Source organism: Solanum dulcamara, chromosome 9, assembly GCF_947179165.1.
Source record: "Solanum dulcamara chromosome 9, daSolDulc1.2, whole genome shotgun sequence".
NCBI classification, from domain to species: Eukaryota; Viridiplantae; Streptophyta; class Magnoliopsida; order Solanales; family Solanaceae; genus Solanum; species Solanum dulcamara.
The window spans coordinates 63,857,489-63,879,644 of record NC_077245.1 but is presented as its reverse complement, the minus strand read 5'-3'; the positions used below and the strand labels follow the sequence as shown (position 1 = coordinate 63,879,644).

General features: G+C 34.1%; 1 protein-coding gene across 1 annotated transcript; it reads left to right on the top strand.

Moving 5' to 3' along the window:
- The first annotated feature begins 576 nt into the window (after positions 1-576).
- On the top strand, positions 577-8,155 carry LOC129902875 (calcium-dependent protein kinase 17-like). The gene is made up of 8 exons (XM_055978310.1): positions 577-1,279; positions 2,124-2,267; positions 2,991-3,143; positions 5,464-5,579; positions 5,920-6,087; positions 6,951-7,078; positions 7,797-7,896; positions 8,054-8,155. The coding sequence occupies exons 1-8, from the start codon at positions 577-579 to the stop codon at positions 8,153-8,155; spliced, it is 1,614 nt and encodes a 537-aa protein (XP_055834285.1).
- Positions 8,156-22,156: the final 14,001 nt, after the last annotated feature.

Sequence of the window (22,156 nt, the reverse complement as noted above, 5' to 3'; positions counted from 1 at the left end):
CAATTGTAGTTTGTTATAAGTTTCTCGATAGTTACTCTATGCCTCCTTTTCACTCAAACTTATCTCTAGCTTTAATATTTTGGTGTGAGGATGAAAATATATTTGCAACAATTACCATTCAGAGTGTTGACTCATTTAGGCCATCCAAATCCAAGAAAGCAAAGGCCTCTAATTATCCACAAGAGACAATTTACTTTCTTTGTCTAATTAGTGGAGTGGAGTGTTAATTAAGTGAGTTTAAGAGAGATAAATAAATGAAAATTTAGAAAAAAAATACTTTTATAATTAATTTTATTAAATACCATTCTTAAAGTGAGTGTAAATTTCTTAAAAAAGACAAGATGACATAGTATATTATTTTATCCATAATGAATTCAAAGTGAAAGGGAAAAAAAGTAAATAAGAAAGACATTTTCTCAACCTCTAACTATTATTCATCACTTTGCTTGTTTTCACTCATTTCTTTCTCCTAGATTAAAACTCTTTCCCTTTCTCTCTCTTTTTCCCCCATATTTCTCTTTGTTGTTATTTATTCATCATCTTCATTTTCTTTGCCCTTTTAGTCCCCCTAATACAATGGGGAACTGTTGTTCAAGGGGCCAGCCTAATGATGATGATCATCACATTATGAGTACAGAAAAATTCAATACAAAAAATGATCAGTCAAGTCCAAATAATAATAATAATAATTCTAATAAACAACAACATGGTTCAGTTACACCACCAAAATCACCTGACCCTTCTTCAAAACCATCTAAAAGATCCCCTATAGGTCCAGTATTAGGCAGGCCAATGGAAGATGTTAGAAAAACATATTCCATAGGTAAAGAATTAGGAAGGGGTCAATTTGGTGTAACACATTTATGTACACACAAACAAAATGGTGAACAATTTGCATGTAAGACAATAGCAAAAAGGAAATTGGTTAATAAAGAGGATATTGAAGATGTTAAGAGGGAAGTACAAATAATGCATCATTTAACGGGTCAACGAAATATTGTTGAACTTAAAGGTGCATATGAAGACAAACATTCAGTACATTTGGTCATGGAATTATGTGCTGGTGGTGAACTTTTTGATAGAATTATTGCTAAAGGACATTATACTGAACGTGCTGCTGCTACTTTGCTTAGAACAATTGTTCAAATTGTACATACTTGTCATTCTATGGGAGTTATTCATAGAGATCTCAAGCCTGAGAATTTTCTCCTCCTTAATAAAGATGAGGATTCACCTCTCAAGGCTACAGATTTTGGTCTTTCTGTATTTTATAAGCAAGGTACGTAAATGAGTTTAACTTTTATACGCTCATGGATAATTATTTATTTGTATAATTTATGCACATTTATCGCCTTAAGGGGTTGTGTGGTATAAGGGATAATAATTCCAGGATATACTTTATCCTATATTTGGTTAGGGGTATCTCCGACTTCTCTAACCACTTCTACTGCATCTGTCGTGTTTGGAAAAGCTTACTTCGTGACAAAATAATTAACAATGCCAACACCCTGGTGAGGGCTAGCTGTCTGAGGAACCCATTCATCATATCGACCAACCCAAACCCCAATATCCATACCTGTCCCAGATGAAAGTCAGGATGAAACTTGGTTTTATTCAAAACCTACTCACTCTAAGGATTAGTGAATCCATGAAATCAGTTATCCCATCATTTGTACTACAATAATGAGATAAATTATTTCATATATATGATGTGATAACTTTACCTATCCCATCTCCCATACCAAACAATCCCTAATGGTGAAAGATAAATATTCAGACGTTTGATAGTTAGGCGGGTAGGGCCGACTAAGGAGCCGGTGTGACCTAGAGGTCAATAGGTGAAAACCATGGGAGGTGAAAAGGGAACCTAGCATCGTCAAAACACGAGTCATTTCTTATCATCTGTCTAAATCATGGTAAGCAAGTTAATATTATCTGATACATGTGCAAGTGAGATATAATAGGTGTGCACACGAACTAGCTCGGTCACAAATACTGTATAGTAAAATTACAAAAAAAAAATGAAAAATATTTAGTGCTCTTTATCTCACTTTGTAAATATGTAAAATCATATTCCTCTTTTAATTATATTCAATTTTTGTTTTTAATTTTGTATTGTGCAGGAGATGTGTTTAAGGACATAGTGGGTAGTGCATATTACATTGCACCTGAAGTATTGAAGAGAAGATATGGCCCAGAAGTTGATATCTGGAGTGTTGGGGTTATGTTATATATTCTTCTTTCTGGTGTTCCTCCTTTTTGGGCAGGTATTTATATATTAATATCATCACTCACACAAACTGTAGGGTATTAACTTAGAAAATGATACCAGCAAAAGGTTGTGATGTGGTTGATGGGCTCTTACTTCCTTAATTAGAGTCTCGATTTTGAGCGTTGGATATGAAAAAATTCTTGATAGGGAGCACTTCCCCCAAATGGGCTCTACCCGACACAAATCCGGATCAAAGGTCTCGATTTCGAGCATGGATATGGAAAAATCCTTTGTCGGGCCTCAAAATAGGCTCTATCCAACACAAATCTGGATTAGTCAGGCCTCAGTACGAATACCAAACATAGGATGAAAAAAAAAACTCAGAAAATAATAAGAAATGAAAATAGTCTATCTTGATTAATTTCCTTGATCATAATCGATGGCGGATTCAGAATTTGGACACGTACGATCGGTAGATCGGGAGCATGAGGTTCTAATTTATTTGATTTTTAGATTACTTAATTAGAATTACTATAAAAAGTTACATTTTAACATGATAATTATGCAAAAAAAAAAAAAAAATACATTGTCAATGTGTAAAAGTTAAACTTAATCAATAGAATCTCCTCCCTTTCCCCTTTTATTGCCCCTTACTATTGATTGAATATAATTTGGTGGAAATACACTTTAATTACGTACAATATAAAATGCTAGTAAATAATTATGTATCAATCTAAAGTAAGATTAATTAGTGAATGATGATTTTTATTTTTTTCAGAAACAGAACATGGAATATTCAATGCAATTTTGCGTGGACATATTGATTTTTCAAGTGATCCATGGCCTGCAATTTCTCATGGTGCCAAAGATATTGTCAGGAAGATGTTGACTTCAGATCCCAAGCAGAGGTTGACAGCAATCCAAGTGTTAAGTAAGTACAATCAATTTCGTTAGATAAATACAAGATTTAGACCAAAGTTACGAAATCGTATTAGTCGGGGCAATGAATTACAAATAACATATTGTTATACTAGAAATATGTTTATACACCAACGGTGTAAAGAATTATTTATATTATCAGATCATCCAAAAAAAAAAAACCTTTCACAAATTCAACTGTTCTGATTGTTAACTAAGTTTAGCCTTCTTGTATCCTCTTGCTGCAACTCCTGGATGATACTTTTATAATGTTATTTCAGGTTCTTTGTTTCTGTTGAAATATTCTGAAGTTCCTTTCAATACATGTATGATATGTACAAGCTGCCAATGACATTCAATAGGGTGCAGTTGCTGTGCTATTGTCCTTGGCATGAATTATAGCCCATTGATTTTCCTCGTTCGTGGACATAACACTCTTATGTATTCCCAACAACTTGAGTATACTGCTCCAAATACGTCATGTATACGCACATTCGAAAAACAAATTGATCAATGTTGTCGACCTCATTTGAGCACATAGGACAGTCCAAAATGAATATGCAATGCCCCATTGGTTTAGCCTGTCTCTGGTCGCGAGTTCCATATGTTGTTATCTTAGGACACCTGGAGTTGTTACATACTAGCTTCCTCCATGGAACTTTGGTCATACTCCCCTCATTATGTTGTACATCGTCTTGATGGCGAAGCAACATGTTTACTTCAGATCCACCTTTTGTATCTCAGACTGCTTTAGCCATTATGCACCTTAAATATCTCATGTATCTATCACCCTATGAAGCTTTTTTTTCAGAATCACCTCTGACACTTGCCTTCCTTTTATATAGTAGTTGTGTATCCACTTGCCCATAGTCTGCCTTTCTTTCTGCAATTATTCTGTAAGAGTTTATTGATACCGCGCTGATCTATTCCATGTGGTCTACATTAGGATAGTAGAGTTTATCCCGACCTATGGATTTTTCAACTCAGTTCTACGTAACCACTCCATATATAGGAATGTTCTACAAGTAGTTTCAATCAATTCACTATCTTTGAGGGAAAGATGAAAACTTGGGACCAAAAGATTTGGATTGTTTGGATTAGGTGGAATCTACCTGCATAGGAGATCCTCTTTGCTGTCCAATTTGTAATTCTATCCAAGAGGGGTTGGCATTGCATAATGGTTGATCTTTTAGTACTTATGAGGTACTCCCAAAAAACCTGAATGGTAATTCACCTTTAGAACAGCCCAGTAGGCTAATAATTCTAAAAAGATAAAGCTCTTATCTTTGTTGGCTATGACTAAAGCTAATGAGAATTCCTGAAAATATTCAAAGAGCATTTGGACAGACTTGATTTTACCCAAACGCTAGAAAAATATCTAAAAAAAGCCAATCCATACAGGCTCTAAGTCATCGGCAAATCCTAGTTGGATAAGCTGCAGTTTCTCACACTTAGGATGGTAACTAAATTCTGGTTGTAACCTTAAATATCCTAGTAAAGTATTCCATTGCTAAAACAAAAAGAAAAGGGGACACAGGATCTCCTTGTCTCATACCTCTGTTAGCCATTAGGAGGATGCATATAGAGAAAGAAACAGTTCACAGACATTCCGGAGAAGTTCAAATAGTTTAGTTTGCTCCCATTCCAATATATCATATGCTTTTTAAATGTTCACCTTCAGCATACATCTAGGTGACCAATATTGTCTACTGTATCTGTTGGCAAGCTCATGGCTTAGGATAATGTTATCATTTATAATCAGACTAGCCAGCATCAATAAGTTTATCCATCACTGGATGCAATCTGGAGGTTATAACTTTAGAGATTAGTTTTGCATAATTGAGCAACAAGAAATTGGTCTCAACTCCTTCACACTTTAGGGACCAAAATAACAGATGTGCAGTTAATTGGTCTATACATGTCGACAGTGTTTTAAGAATTCCAGTACTGCCTTCATTATCTAGTCCCCTATCACATTCCCAGTCCTTCTTGTAGAAACAAACATTGAATCTAGGAGCTTTCAAATCTTCAATTTTCATCGGTACGTTGTTGCATATATCTCTTCCTTGGTAATTGATTTTAGTACTAGTTTAAGTTGATAAATTATGTGACCATAAGAGCATATACCTGCACATCTGACCATTAGAGCATATGCCTGCATAGGCCATTGATTTTTCCTTTTCTATTACAGTTTCAATATGGAAATGATATTAATTAAACTCATGTTAAAGTACGTAGAAAATATGGATGTCTAATTTTAACATGATACTTGAAAAGTACATTAGGTGAAACATTTACTTGATTTATGAAATAAATTTTGTATATGAATTCAGATCATCCGTGGATCAAGGAGGATGGAGATGCACCAGATACACCACTTGACAATGCTGTTTTGAGTAGACTCAAACAATTTAGAGCTATGAATAATTTCAAGAAAGTTGCTCTCCGGGTAATGAATCCCTCTTTTTATTTTTCTTTTTTCTTTAAATAGAAGAATATTACATTTAAAGTTGATATATATAAATGTTATGTCAAAGTAAAATTTTAAGAAAGTTGCTCGATTCCCTTTTTCTTTCTTCTTTTAAATACAAGTATATTTCATTTAAAGTTGATGTATACATGTTACGTCAAAGTAAAATTTCAAGAAAATTGCTCTCTAGTATTTTCAAGATCTTGAAAAATTGCATAAAATATTGTGAATAAACTTTTCTTTTTAGAATATATAATTTTACTTTATTTTTTATGGCAAGTAATGTTCAAAATATTTACTTGGAGAGAATATATTACAGGTTATTGCAGGGTGCCTATCAGAGGAAGAAATTATGGGATTAAAGCAAATGTTCAAAAGCATGGATGCTGATAATAGTGGGGCAATAACACTTGAGGAGCTAAAGCAAGGTCTTGCCAAACAAGGAACAAAATTATCTGATTATGAAATTCAACAATTAATGGAAGCTGTAAGTCCTCTAATTAAATTCTTATGTCAAACAAAAAATTATATTCTAATATTCATAACCTTTTTTTCCCTAAGTTGTAAGTGATAGTCATTGCACTCAGCAAGTTTACAATTGAATCAATTTAGAATTTTTAAGTAGACCTAAAGTTAGGAATTTATCGATAGGTAATGTTGTGTCGATTGATGGAGACTGTCATATTAATAAAAAAAAAAATTGTAGATATTGAAAGATGAAAGAATTTTAAAATTTATTGTCATTTTTTTAAATCCATCTAAGATTGGACCAAGTGGTCGAGCTTTATAATTTATGGCAAACGGCACCCAAAAAATGTTTTGGGATGTAAAAGTTGTATCACGACTACTTTATTCAAAACAATTTTTGTTATTAAGTTTTAATTGTTCCCGCTCTCCATTTTATATAACAGATGTCTTTTTTCCTGATTTTATATAATCACACATATTTTTAATGTTAAAATGCATTTCCTTTGTTCACTTTGTAATTGCACGTCCCTTAAGAAATAATGATTTTGCCATAATATTCATATTACTTGATGTATAGTCTTATATTTTAAGAAATTATTTGAGAAATAATTAATTAATGTTGAGGATAAACCATGAAAAAATATTTTTTCTCTTGATATATTAAAAGTAATAAATAAAAATAAAAATATATTTTTAGTACAGTGGACAAATAAAAGTAAATTAAGGAAGATGTTAGTGTATATATTAATTACCATCTAAAAGTCTTTCAATTTAAACCTTGTAAAAGTAAATCTTTTGTAGTAAAAATTGTGAGAAAAGTTGCAAGTTACTTCTTTATTCTAATGTTGATTTTCTTTACATTTGAAAAAATAAAAATATTAGGCTGATGCTGATGGAAATGGAACCATAGATTATGAAGAGTTTATTACAGCAACAATGCACATGAATAGAATGGACAAAGAAGAACATCTTTACACAGCATTCCAATATTTTGATAAGGATAATAGTGGGTAAGTTCCATTTCAAAGGATTTAACTTACATATAATAATGATGCTGTAAAATAATTTTTATATTATCAGTATATTTTAATTTGTTGCAAAAAGTTATCTATTTTTTTAAGAAAATTTAGCATAAATTACTTTGATCGTCTAAAATAAAGATGACAGTTCCTCTATTCTATTCATTCACCACTATCACAATCATCCACCATAATTAACTATCATCATTCCTGCTCACCACCCATAGCCATCATCCTCAGCCACAACTATCACTAGCTACCATTTACGATCATTACCACCGACCACTATTACAACAATAGCCAGCAATCACTATCGACACTCATCATTATTAGTTACTATTATATATCACCAACCACCATCATCATTCACCATCATAATTATAGCTGCCAGCACCAAGTACCACCATCAACAACTACTACTCACCACCATCAACCACTATTTCTAGCCACCATCACCACTAACTACTGCCCACAACACCATCGCTAGCCATCACCAATAACAATCACCATTTTTTTTTATTGATACAATATTATATTAATTTCGTATTTTATTAAATTTATATTTATTATTTTGAAACTAAAGGAAAAATCTTATATATTCAAAAAAAATAAAAGTCTTAATTATTTAGTATTCAGATCTTAAATTATTTTTTATTCTCCTGAATTATAATTCTTTTCATTTTATTTTATTATCTTCCAATTTTTTCAGGTACATTACAGTAGAAGAGTTAGAGCAAGCTTTACGAGAATTTGGTATTGATGATGGAAAAAATATAAAGGAAATTATTGCTGAAGTTGACTCTAATAACGTAAGTTTGAAACACTCACATTTTTATCAGATTATCAATTAATGTTTATTATAATTATGTATGTATAATTACCTTATAAATTATTTAATCACAGATATATTTTTATATCATCAGTACGTAAAACTTAAACTCTAGTTATTTAATTATTGGTGTGCAGGATGGTCGAATTAACTATGATGAGTTTGCAGCTATGATGAGAAAAGGAACTCCAGACACAACAGCAAATCTAAAGAAAAGAAGGGAGTCATTTGTTGCATAAATTTTCACTGTGAATATAAAAAAAATAATCAAATATTAAAGGAAAAATATCAAAGTCGTTGGTACTTTCATTGGAGAAAGACCAAAGACTTATTTTGTGTAAAAATTTTGAGGCATTCATGAAGTTTTACAATTTTATGGATGCTTATGCATATTATTACAATCATTTTTCCTATGAGAATTTTAAAATTCATGAGTCTGTTGGGATTTTGTTGAGTAAAAAAAAAGTTGGTATTTGTATATAATATAATATAAATCCTTTTGTTATAGTTAATTTTTCTGCCAAAAATTGTTGTGTATAGAAGAGCGACAATAGAAATTGTAGTCTGTAGTAATGCCAATGTTATTGACTAAATTTAGAAAAGAAATAAAGTTTTTCTCTTTTTCATTATGAAACTCCCAAAAGTATAGACTATTGGCCCCATTCGACAAGTTAATATCTTATGAATTGGATTTTACCAATAGTTAAGGGACAAAATTCCCCGTCGTATCGGCCTAGTCTATGTCTAGTGAGGTTACCTTTCATGCTTGGTTTGCAAGCTATTGCATAGGAGCGAGGGTTTTATCCTATGCGCACCTAAAACATAGCGATGGCAGATTACCCTTTGTCAAAAAAATAATAATAAATCCCCCCTCCCCGCCCTCCCTTTTTACCTAGGTTTATTTGGATATTGCCCATAAATAGCGGGTCTCCTCACAATATTCGAAAACCTGCAAGTATATTACTATATAAAAATAATTAATTACACTCCCAACCAAACTGTGACTCTACAGTAAAACTTAAGAGAAATATAATTTCACTTTTTTCTCTCCGTTTCTCTAGCTCCCTTATTATCTGACTTGTCCGTGCATACAATTTAAACTCTTTGAATTTTTAATTTTTACAGTTTGAAAAATTATTTTTTATTCCCATCAATGGAGAGTAATTATGTTCAAGGGAAATTTTTTGTTGAGGGAATATCAGGGGAGACAAGTGAAGAAATACTAACACAATACTTTAGTGAAGTGGTGAAGTCACAAGTAATCAAATTTAGGGAGACAGGTCTTGGAAAAGGCTTTGGTTTTGTTACCTTCGCTGATTCTTCTGTTATCGATCAACTTCTACAAGATCAACATATTATTCTTGGAAGAACGGTACTATATGCACAACTTTCTCTTTTTTTTTCTTCTCGATTTTAACTTATATTCACAGACAATGCAATTTAGATAACTTATCGTATTTTCACAGACAATGCAATTTAGATAACTTGTCATAGACATGATCTATAGATCAAGTTCAGAAACTTAGAAATTCCAAGGGTACATGACGAGTCTTGTTTACGAGTCGTACTTCCTTCTATAGACTGTAGATTGGTCCATAGATGACATTTTTGGAACCCAATATTTTTCTTCTGACTTTTATGAGCCATTTCTACCTTCTTGTAGAAGTATTTACGGACCGTAGACTTGTCTCGTGGAGTAAAGTCCTAAAATTCCATCTCAGTATAGTTTCTCCGGACGTACAAGTTGAGTCGTAAAAGGATTTACGACCCGTAAAAGAGTCTGTAAACCCAAAGTTCAGAACCCCTGAAAGTCAGCCAAACTTTCTATGAGAGCCTTCTACGGTCCGTAGAAGGTCCCGTAGATGGCCCCAGTCAGTTTTAATAAGGCTTACTTTGATCTTTCTCCACCTTTTTAAAATCTAAACCTCGATGTTATGGGGCACAATTAAGTTTCCATTATTCGACCCTAACACTCCTATAATCATTTCCAAGACTTAGAGCAAGGGTTCAAGAGGAGAAAACTAGGGTTTCAAGCACCTTCTTCAACTTTCTTCAAGAATCTTATTTTTTCAGGTATGTAAGTCCAATTATAGTGTTGGACTAAGTTCGTCCTCATGCCCTACGTCTAAATTCAGTCAATTGTTTTTAATCTAGGATTTATACACCAATTCTTCTTGAATTTTGAGTGGGTTGTAACCCATTTTATTACATTTTGATTTTGTTATCATTGTGGTTATAGTTCCCATATACTTTGATCCTTGAATTTTTGTTCATGCTTATTCTATCACATGAACCCTAATTAGTTGAGAATTGTTGAAAGCTCTTGCATAGTTATTTTCATGCATTGATTTCAGAACTAAAGAAGGTTTTTAAGAATTTGAATTATCAATTGTAGAGAGTTTTAAGGGAACACTAAGCATTCCAAATGCATTATTTTAGTAATAAGCATGGCTAGTTTTAGTCAATTAAATTACAGTTCAGTACATTTGGGAAAAAGTATTTTGAATAGTCACTCACCCAGATATATTATGAGCATAATGCATATTTTGGGGAGTAATATTGAGCACCAATTTAGGTACGAGTTCACAAAACTCCAGCACCATAAACTGTGTCGCCAACATAGATAGGATCGTGTCGTTGGTTCGGGCGATTCCTTACCCTACCCTTGATAAGAGCTTTCTAGATGGATCTATAAGTTCAGTTTTGTTGTCCCTTACCTTGGCAAGGTATTGGATGGCTCTAGCCTATATGTTGTACCACCATGAGGCTCATAGTGATGGTTGTTGGTTAGAGAAACTCTCCAAGAAAAATAAAGTTAGTATTTTAGAGATTGCATTATTTCAGTTGTAAAACTTTACTTGTTTTTGCTACACTTGCATTGCTTTACTTTCAGTCAAGTTACTATAAGAATTTCTTTCAGTGAGTGTATTCAGTTCTGTTATTATTTCATTAAGCTTTATTACATACCGTACATTTCATGTACTGACAACATTTGACTATGCATCATTTGATGATGCAGATATAGGTGCTCAGGATCATCAACAGGCACTCCGTTGAGACCATACTTCATCAGTCTTTGGTGAGACCTTCTTGCTTTCGTAGGACTTCTTTTAGCTAGGCATTTTCGTTTAGTAGTTCTCAAACATTTTGAGGTAGTCGTGGGTCTTGTTCCGGCACACCTATCCATTGTTAGTACAGGCTTCATAGACAAAGTAGAGAGTCAGTTCAGTCTTCTGCTTTTCAGATGTTTTTCCTTAAAACTATAATATTTATATTCAGTTATTTCAGCTTTTGCATGATATGTCTAAAGATTGTTTAAATGCTCATTTATTAAGTTTTCGCCTTATGTTTAGTCTTCCGCTCAGTAGTCAGTCAGGCTAAAGATTCGTTTGGGATCAGTAATGATTTTCTAGTACTGATCACACTTAGGGTGTAGACTCGGAGCATGATACTGTTGTAATGGACATTCCTGAGATATGTTGGTTAATTGAAAAAATGATATTCCAAGGGTTGTCACATTTATTACTTGATGTTTCTCTTTTTGTGTTTGAGGAAAGAGGTAACTGGATTTTCTATGGATTTTGTGTTACTTAATTATTTGACTGTGAACGTGAATGTCAAATAGGTATTTATTGTATTTGATAGTGCTAGTTTTGGGAGAGATTTTGCAAGTCCTTGTGGTTGGATTCGTGAGTATATCTGGAAGAAGGATAGCCAAGGGAGAGTTCATGAGAAGGGAAAAAAGGTTTTGAAAAGAGAGATGCATCCATTCTACAAGCTTCTGTTTGAATTTGTGAACAAGGGCATTATGTCTCCGAGAGCGTAAACATGAGGCCATTTACAAAGATTTATCTATTATGAATTTTTTGGACCTGGAGGGCATATCAACCTTCCTGTTCATCATCAAGTACAGGGCTAGGATAATAGATCATGCACCTGGTCCCCATGCATTAGCTTATAGGTCCATTCTTTCCATGGTGTTTGATGCATTTGTTGTGCCAGTAGAATAAGGAAAGGTTGCCACCAAAAAGGACATGATTGACAAGAACATATTGGTTGAGTGTGATTGTCTTCCTGCTAGTGGACCTAGTTCTAAGGCGACAAGCCTAGACATGCAGATGTTAGTTGATCTACAGGCGTATCAAAGTCAAAATGTATTTGTCTCAGAAGAGATTATTAGGTTGAAGAGATTATTGGGTTGAAGAGCGAGCTGCTGCCTCACAGATTGAAATTCTCAAGCTCAAGGATCAGATGCTTCAGCAACAACTAGCTCACAATGATTGCATTGACAAGCTCCTTCTAAATTCTAATTATTGATAAGCATGCCCCATCCTCCCATCCTCCTACTTATGTTGTCCTCTCCCATGTCCCTATTCCTTCAACTCTTTTTTGTTTCCCTTTTAAGGATCTAGTTTACTCCCTCTATTTGTGTAGTATTTAGTCTGGTATTGATAATATCATAACATTGTTAGGAGCCTTGTGACTCAATATTGTGCTATTTTGAGTGTTGCTTTACTGATTCTCTATGCTTGCACTATTTATATTAAAAGATGGCTAATATCCTCAAATTAACGTGTTTGGATTTGTAGTGATTTTGTCAATGTAGCCCCAGTGTTTTGGACTAAGTTTATCCACGCACCCTACATCTCAATTCCGTAATTAAAAATTTTCAAACTTGAGTTTCAATCCCATATATTGAGTTTTCGAGTTAATTACATAATCTTTTATTGAGTTCTCTATATACATAATTTTATTGTGATGATTCCCACACTTAAAGTTATTGAATCATAGTTCATGTTTATATTCACATGATTTTTAGTTGATTATTTGAAATTATTTTTAATATGCATTGTTTTGAGTTAAGGAATGATTTAAATTTCATATCTTAATCGAGAAAGGAGTTTTGAGCATAATTTAGTACTTGAGTTGTGAAGTCTTTTATTCACTAATTTTGAGTGTGATAATTATCGAGTCTAATGAGTTAGAGTATTATGCATTTATTTTGAGGCTGAGATTGAGAAACTAAACGTTATATTTTACATATTTACTGTGTTCGAGAAGTGTAACTACTTTAAAGAGAAGAGTTGAGTTAAACATAGTAAAGTCCAAAAAGACTAAATGAGACATTATTTTGAGTACTTTCACTCACTTGAGTATATGAGCATAATATATGATTTTGGGAGTAGTGTTGAACACCAATTTGGGTATGAGTTTAGATAAATCCAACACTATAACCTACGCCGCCAGCATAGATATGATTGTGTCATTGGTTCGATTGACTCCTCATTAGCTTCACTGAGGAATTTTTATATGGATCCATAAGTTGAGCTATTGTCTTATACCCAACAAGGTATAGGATGGCTCTGACAACATGGGCAGAATTTTGTATCACCACGAGGCTCATAGTGATGGCTCTCAATTAGAGAAACTTCTCAAAGAGTAAAATAATTTTTTTATACTAAGTTGTATTCATTATTTATATTTTGTAAACCATTGTTTGTCCTTATAAATGCATGTTTTATTGAGTTGAGTTATTTCAGTATTTGGGTTATTTCAGTATTTATTTCATTGAGTTATTTGAGTATTGTTTGAGAATATTTCCTTTCAGCTATTTTACATACCGTATATTCCATGTGATGACGTGTTTTGACACTACATTATTTCATAATGTAGGTATAGGTGTTAGAGATCCTTAAAAGGCGCATCATTGAAGATCACCTTCCATCCAGCTTTTGGTGAGGTATCCTTGCATTTGGAGGAACTCCTTTAGTTTCATTATTTCATTTTGTATTTTTAAGTAGCTCTTTGGAGGCAGTCGTGGGCCTGTCCCATTACATGTTCAAGGTTAGTTCTAGAGGCTTCATAGACACTGACAGATTTTAAAGTTCTTTCAACTTTATTGTCAAAGTTCATGTTTTAAGCATAATGCTATCTATATATTTGAGTATTGAGACTTATTTTGAGAAGTTAAACTTACATTCTTATATATGCCCATCTGAGTTATATTTTCTATTAGTTAAGTCTTCCTCTGAGTAGTTAGTCAGGCTAAGGGTTCACTTGAGAACTTGAAATGATTTCCGAGTGCTAGCCACACAACACAGAGTTCAAGAGTTCTAGGATGTCTATGAAGCCGAATCTAGCAGAGTCCTCTTTATCACTTTGAAGCATTCTACATCATAATAGTGATGCTAAAAGACTTTAGGAAATTATCTCACTTCTTTCATACTCCAAGTTCGTCTAATAGAGTTTAACTCTATAACATCTCCGTATAATTCGTGCATTCCACGTTTTCAGATCATTCTTTCAAAATGTACTCTGAGTCATAGGAACATTGCCTACAATGAGATTCCACCACAGTCTTGGATGCAGGCAGGAAACCAAGACCAAGAAACTGAGCTTGAGAATGCTGATGGAACTCAATAGGTTCCATAGACTGCTCAGCCTACCCTCACTTCTGAGGTGGAATTTAGAGGAGCGATCACAATGCTCATATAGCTAATAGCTTCCCAGTCAAGCCGTTAAAGCACTCTAGTCCCTAGCTCTAGTTCTCAAGAATCATCTGTTACTACAAGGATTAGAGATTTTTTGAGGATGAATCCACCAATCTTCATCGGATCCAAAGTTGAGGAGGATCCCCAGAACTTCATAGATGAGATGTGGAAACTCCTCAAGGCTATGCATGCGACTGAGGTTGAAAGAGTTGAGCTTGTTTCCTATTAGCTCAAAGATGTTGCAAATGTCTGATACAATTAGTGGGAGAAGAGTCATGGTGATGATGCTAAGCCTGTTATTTGAGATGAGTTCGAGAGTACATTCCTAGACCACTTCTTTCTTAGAGAGCTGAGGGAAGCAATGGTTGATGAGTTCATAAATTTGAAACAATAGGGGTTGACTGTGAAAGAGTATAGCCTTAATTTTATCAAGTTGTCTAGGTATGCTCCAGAGATGATTACTGATGTGAGAGCAAAGATGAGGAAGTTTGTCTTTGGCCTAGGAAAATATGTGAAGATAGAATGTCAGGCTGCATTGTTGATTTCATACATGGACACCTCCAGACTCATGGTGTATGCCCAATAGGTTGAGGAGAAAAATAAGAAAGATAGGTAGGAGCACCAGCATAAGAAAGCGAGGTTCGCAGGTAATAAGACTAACCACCAGAAGAGTGGTAATGACAACATATCGTTCTTTTAGGGGAGGTATTCTAGCTATGCACCATTATCAGTGAGTGCACCGAAAATAAACAATAGGAATGATTAATGGTCACAGGGTAACCAGTACTTTAAAGCTCAAGGTTCTTAGTCTCAAGGAAGTATGGCTCAGAATTCTTCACGCAGTCTACCTTGTAGTAAGTGTAAGAGGCCTCGGGAGTGTCTTTTTGGCACAAATGGATGTTACAAATGTGGGTGGTTGGGCTATTTTTTGAAAGAATGTCCTATATGGAATCAAGGTAATGGGGGCAATAAGGCCCAGTCTTCTTCAATAGCACCATCGGGTAGAGTTGCTCAGAGAGGTACTACTTTAGGAGCGAGCAAAGGTTCAACCCATTTGTATGTTATGGCTAGTCACCAAGACCAAGAGAACTCGCCAGACATTGTCAATGGTATGCATTGAGTCCTTTATTATGATGTTTATGCATCACTAGATGTGGGTGCAACCTTGTCTTTTGTGACTTCATATGTAGCTGTGAAGTTTAGGATCCATCCCGAACGTCTTTTAGATCCCTTTAGTATTTCTACTTATGCAAGTGAGTCAATTATAGCAAAAAGAGTCTATCCAGATTGTAAAGTTTCCATCTATCATATAGATACTTCATCAAACATAGTTAAGCTAGACGTGGTAGATTTCGATGTCACCATTGGCATGGACTGGCTTTATGTTTGTTATGCGTCAGTCGATTGTAGAACTCGAGTTGTCAGATTTTAGTTTCCCAATTAGCCAGTCATATAGTGGAAGGGTAGTCCAGTAGTGCCTAAGTGTTGATTCATTTCATACTTTAAAGACATAAAGTTAGTCTCTAAGGGATATATCTACCACATTGTTCGAATTAGAGATGAAAATGTGGAGACACCATCCCTTTAGTCAGTTCTAGTCTTAAATTTTCCTAATGTCTTTGCTGATGATTTACCTGGAGTCCCTCCTGACATGGAGATAGACTTTGAAATAGATGTCCTCTCTAATACTCAACCTATTTCTATTCTGCCATATAGAATGGCTTCAGCCGAGTTAAGAGAGTTAAAAGAGCAGTTTAAAGATCTTTTTTATAAAGGTTTCATTAGACTGAGTGCCTCACCTCGAGGCATTCCTGTCCTATTCATGCAAAAGAAATATGGATGCCTTAGAATGTGTATGGACTACCATCAGTTGAATAAGGTCACCATAAAGAATAACTACCCTCTTCCTTGAATAGAGTCAACCAACTTTAGGGTGCCACTTGTTTCTCTAAAATAGACCTCAGATCAGGCTATTATCAGTTGAAAGTCAGAGAAAGTGATATTTCAAAAATAACTACCAGAACCCGATATGGTCATTATGAGTTTCTTATCATATTTTTTGGTTTGACTAACGCTCCTGCGGCATTCATGGACCTCATGAATAGAGTGTTCAAACAATAAGTTGACATATTTGTTATCATGTTTATTAATAACATTCTAATCTACTCTAGAAATGAGGATGAGCATACCATCTTGGAATCATTCTCCAAACTCATAAGGAAAAAGAGTTGTATGCTAAATTTTCTAAATATGAGTTCTAGATGGCATCTGTGGCATTCTTAGGCCATATTATTTCTGGTGACGATATTTGAGTATATTCGCAAAAGATTGAGTATGTTAAGAATATGACCAAACCTACATCCCCGACAGCCATAAAAAAATTCTTAGGTTATTTGTAGAAGAATTCTCATCCATATCATCTCTATCGACTAAATTAGCTCAAAATAAGACTAAGTTCCAATGGTCTGATGCTTGTGACAAAAGTTTTCAAGAGTTGAAAATTAGGTTGACTACTGCTCTAGTTTTGTCCTTGCTCGAGGGAACTGTTAGTTTTATTATCTACTGTGATACATCCAAAGTTGGACTGAGTTTTGTATTGATGCAGTGGGTTAAAGTCATAGCTTATGTTTTCGAACAGCTTAAAATTCATGAGAGGAATTATCTAACTCACAATCTCGAGTTGGCAGTTGTAGTATTTGCATTGAAAATATGGCATCACTATCTCTATGGTGTCCATGTGGATGTGTTCACTGATCACAAGAGCCTACAATATGTGTTTAGGCAGAAAGAGTTTAACTAGAGGCAGAGGAGATGGCTTGAGTTGCTCAAGGACTATAACATGAGTATTTTCAACCATCTAGGTAAAACTAATGTTGTTACTAAGACTCTTAGTAGGTTATCCATAGGGAGTACTACTCATGTCGAGGAGGAAAAAAAGAGTTATCTAATGAAGTGTAGACTTGCACATTTGGGAGTTTGTCTTGTGGACGCAAATGAGGGTGGTATCATTGTTTAGAATAGGGCTGATTCGTCACTAGTTGTGGAATTAAAGGAAAAGCATGAACAAAACCCCATTTTACTTCAGTTAAAGGAAGATGTTCACAAGCAGAAAGTGATGACTTTTTCCAAAGGGGGAGATGGTGTGTTAAGTTGTCAAAGTAGACTATGTGTTTCGAAGATGGTCTTTGAGATAGAATCATGGCGGAGCCTCATAGATCTAGATGTACAATTCATCTGGGTTCTAACAAAATATACCATGACTTGAGAAAAGCTAATTAGTGGAAGGGCATGAAGAGAGATATAGCAGACTTTGTTTCTAATTACTCGAATTGTCAAATAGTCAAGGTTGAGCATCAAATGCCTTGTGGTGTAGCTCAGAATATAGAGTTGCCAGAGTGAAAATGGGAGATAATAAATATGGACTTTATCACTGGGTCACTACGATCTCACAAATAATATGACTCAATTTGGGTGATTATGGATAGGGTGACCAAATCAACCTACTTCTTTCCGTTAAGACTACAGATTCAGTTGAGGATTATGCAAGATTATGCATTCGAAAGATAGTCCAAATTCATGGAGTTCATTTTTCTATCATATCGGATTGAGGAGCTCAATTCACTATTCAGTTTTAGAAGTCGTTTTAGAGAGGTTTGGGTTCAAAGGTAAATCTTAGTACTGCTTACATCCACAGATATATGGTCAAGCAGAGCATAAAATTTAGACTCTTGAGGACATATTGAGAGCTTGTTTCATTGACTTCAAAGGTAATTAGGATGATCACTTGCCTTTTATAGAGTTTGCAAATAATAATAGTTTTTACTCGAGTATCCAAATGGCTCCTTATGAGTCTCTTTATGGGAGGAGATGTAGATCGCCTATTGGTTGGTTCGAAGTTGGTGAAGATGAGTTGATAGGGAAAGACTTGATTTATCATGCAATGGAGAAGGTGAAGATTATTCAAGAGAGGTTTAAAACTACACAAAGTCATCAAAAATCCTATACTGATGTTAGGAGAATACACCTAGAATTTGAGGTGAATGATTGGGTATATTTGAAAGTTTTGCCTATGAAGGGTGTTATGAAATTTGGGAAGAAAGGGAAGCTTAGTCCCCGTTAATTTTGTCTTTACCAGGTTATTAAGAGAGTTGGTAATGTCACTTATGATTAGAGCTACCATTGTAGTTAGCATCCGTTCTTCCAGTGTTTCACATCTCTATGCATAAGAAGCGCTTAGGAGATCCTTCACTTATTGTCCCTACAGAAAATATTGGTGTGAAAGACAGCTTGTCCTATAAGAAGATTTCTATTCAAATTCTTGATCTCAAGTTTGCAAATTGAGGATCAAAGAGGTCACTTCAAACAAAATCTTGTAGAGAAATCAGATTGTCAAAGAGGCTACATGGAAGCCAAAGAGGATACGAAAGTCAAATAACTGCATCTATTCATTCCTCCTAGTATCGATAAAGAAGGTAACACTCTTTCCCCCATCTCGAATTTAGTGCTTTCTTGGGTATTTGAGTAGTTATTGATGAGTTTGAGTCTTTGAGTTCTCGCATTGCATTCATGCCTCGAGTAAATTCCTAAGCTTGGTCATCATTCGAGGACGAATGATCTCAAGGAGGAGATATTGTAACACCTTACAATAATCTAACTTGGATCAATCCCGAATAGCCCTGATAAAATGAGGACAACACTACCTGTGAGCCACGAATTGGCATTTACGACCCGTAGAAAGTTCTACCAGTCGTAGGTGTGACACGTAGACCCCTCTCTACACTTAGAAAAATATTAAGTTGGTAAGGCTCCTTCTACGGATGGTTCTTACGATTCGTAGAAGTTTCTACGAATCATAAGAAAGGTCCATAGAAGTGACCCTGAAGGCCAGTCAAACCCCATTTGACGAACTGTTTCTACGACCTACCTAATTTCCTACTATTCATAAGTCTCACTCATAGGTCCAATGACACATTCCATTAGCTATTGGAGTGTGCAAAAGTCCCTACGACTAGGATCTCTGACCTATAACAATTTCTACGGTCCGTAGACCCAAAGTCCAAATTCCTCAATTGATTTCCACAAGCGCCTTCCACTACTCGTCAAAGGGTCTACGATCCATAAAAAGGGATCGTAGACGCAAAATTACCAAAGCTAGTGGATTGGAACCTTGGTCCTACGGCTGGTCTTCTACGGTACGTAGAAAGTTCTACGGTCCGTAGAACGATCCATAGACGGCCAAAGTCAATTCTAATGAGGGGCAGTCCGGTCTTCTCCCAACTTTGCCAAACCAAAACCCTGACATTTTAGGACTAAAATAAGTCCCTTATCAGTACCCCACGATGTTTTTCTCTCATTAACACTTATAATATTTTGAGAGCAAGGATTGGAGAGGAGAAACGATAGGGTTCAAGCATGCCAACCAAGTTCTGAGTTTCGCTTAGATCATCGATTTTCAGGTATGTAAGGCTATTCATAGCATTGGATTGAGTTTGTCGACATGCCCTATATTTCAATTCCATAATTAAAAGATTTCAAGCTCGAGTTTAATCCCATATATTAAGTTTTCGAGTTAATTACGTAATCTCTTATTGAGTTCTCTATATACTAAATTTTATTATGATGATTCCCATGATTTAAGTTATTGAATCGTCGTCCATGTTTACATTCACATAAACCCTAGTTGAGTATTTGCAATTGTTTTTAATATGCACTGTTTTGATCAACAAATTATTTAAATTTCATATCTTAACCGAGAAAGGAGTTTTGAGCATGATTTAGTACATGAGTTGTGAAGTCTTTTCTTCACTAATTTTGAGTATGATCATTATCGAGTCTAATGAGTTAGGGGTCGTTTGGTTTGAATACAAGTTATGATAGGATAAGTTATGTTGGGATTAGTTATGATGAGATAAGTTATATCGGAAATATTTCTTATTGATTGTTTAGTTTGTTGTTTTCAAAATAATATTCATTGTATAAATTTTAAGGACAAGTTGTTTGTTTACAAAAATAACCTTCACTTTATTTAATTTTTTATATTTTCTTTGCAAGTTTTAATTATTCATTCTTAAAAAAAACAATTATCATATTTACCTTAAATATTTTTGTGTATGTATTCCCATGGTGGTACCATATGTATTTTTAAAAATAAAATCTTCATCTTATTTAGCTTAAAAATATAACTTTCATCTTAAATTTGTTAAAGTAAAAAAGAATTTATTATTTGTATCACTTACTTTAAGTACATGTCAATCTTAAATTGTAAAATACTAAAGTTTTCATTTTATTTGATATATAAAATACAAGCATTCAAGTGACTAAAAAAATAATTAAAAATATGTAATTTAGTAGTAGAGAAATCAAAATATAAATAAACATAAGAATTAGTCAAATAAATTAATAAATAAAAATTATATCTGTATAGTCTATTTTTTTAGTAAAAATATAAAGAATTATTATAAAAATAAGGAGTAGTGAAGATTGTAAATGTTATTATATATGGTATTAAAACTAATGTGAATATATATGAATGTGAAAAGTTATGTATAAAAAGGGTATAAAGGGATATTTTTGTCATCTTCTCTATTTTATCCCGGGATTACTATACCACCCAAGAGGAGGGAACTTATCCCGATATTAATTATTAATCTAGGAATAAGTTATCTCGAACTTGCCAATCAAATGATAAATTAAGTGGCACTATAATTTAATACCGGGACTATTTTATGTTATCCTTCACACCAAACGACCCCTTAGAGTATTATGCATTTATTTTGAGATTGAAATTGAGAAACTGAAAGTTATATTTACACATTTACTGAGTTTGAGAAGTGTAACATTCGAAAGAGAAGATATGAGTTGAGAAGAGCTAAGTTAAACAGAGAAAAGTCCAAAGAGACTAAATGAGACATTATTTTGAGTACTTTCACTCACTTGAGTATATGAGCATAATATATGATTTTGGGAGTATTATTGAGAACCGATTTGGGTTTGCAAGCTATTGCATAGGAACGAGAGTTTTACCGTATGTTCACCTAAAAAAATAGCGGTTGCAGATTTTCCTTTGTCATAAAAAAATCCCCCCTCCCCGCCCTCCCTTTTTAGATAGGTTTATTTGGATATTGCCCCAAAATAGCGGGTCTCCTCACAATATTCGAAAAATTGCAGGTATGTAAGTCCAATCATAGTGTTGGACTAAGTTCGTCTTCACGCCCTACATCTAAATTCAGACAAGAAGTTTTTAATCTAGGGTTTATACACCAATTATTTTTGAATTTTGAGTGGGTTGTAACCCTTTTTATTACATTTTGATTTTATTATCATTGTGGTTATAGTTCTCATATACTTTGATCCTTGAATTATTGTTCATGGTTATTCTACCACATGAACCCTAATTAGTTGAGAATTGTTGAAAGCTCTTGCATAATTATTTTTATGCATTGATTTCAGAACTAAAGAAAGTTTTCAAGAATTTGAACTATCAATTGTAGAGAGTTTTATGGTAACACTAAGAGTTCCAAATGCATTATTTTAGTAATAAGCATGACTAGTTTTAGTCAGTTAAATTATAGTTCAGTACATTTGGGAAGAAGTATTTTGAGTTTTCACTCACCCAGATATACTATGAGCATAATGCATATTTTGAGAGTAGTATTGAGCACCAATTTGGGTACAAATTCAGAAAACTCAAGCCCCATAAATTGTGCCGACAGCATAGATAATATCATATCGTTGGTTCGGGAGACTCCT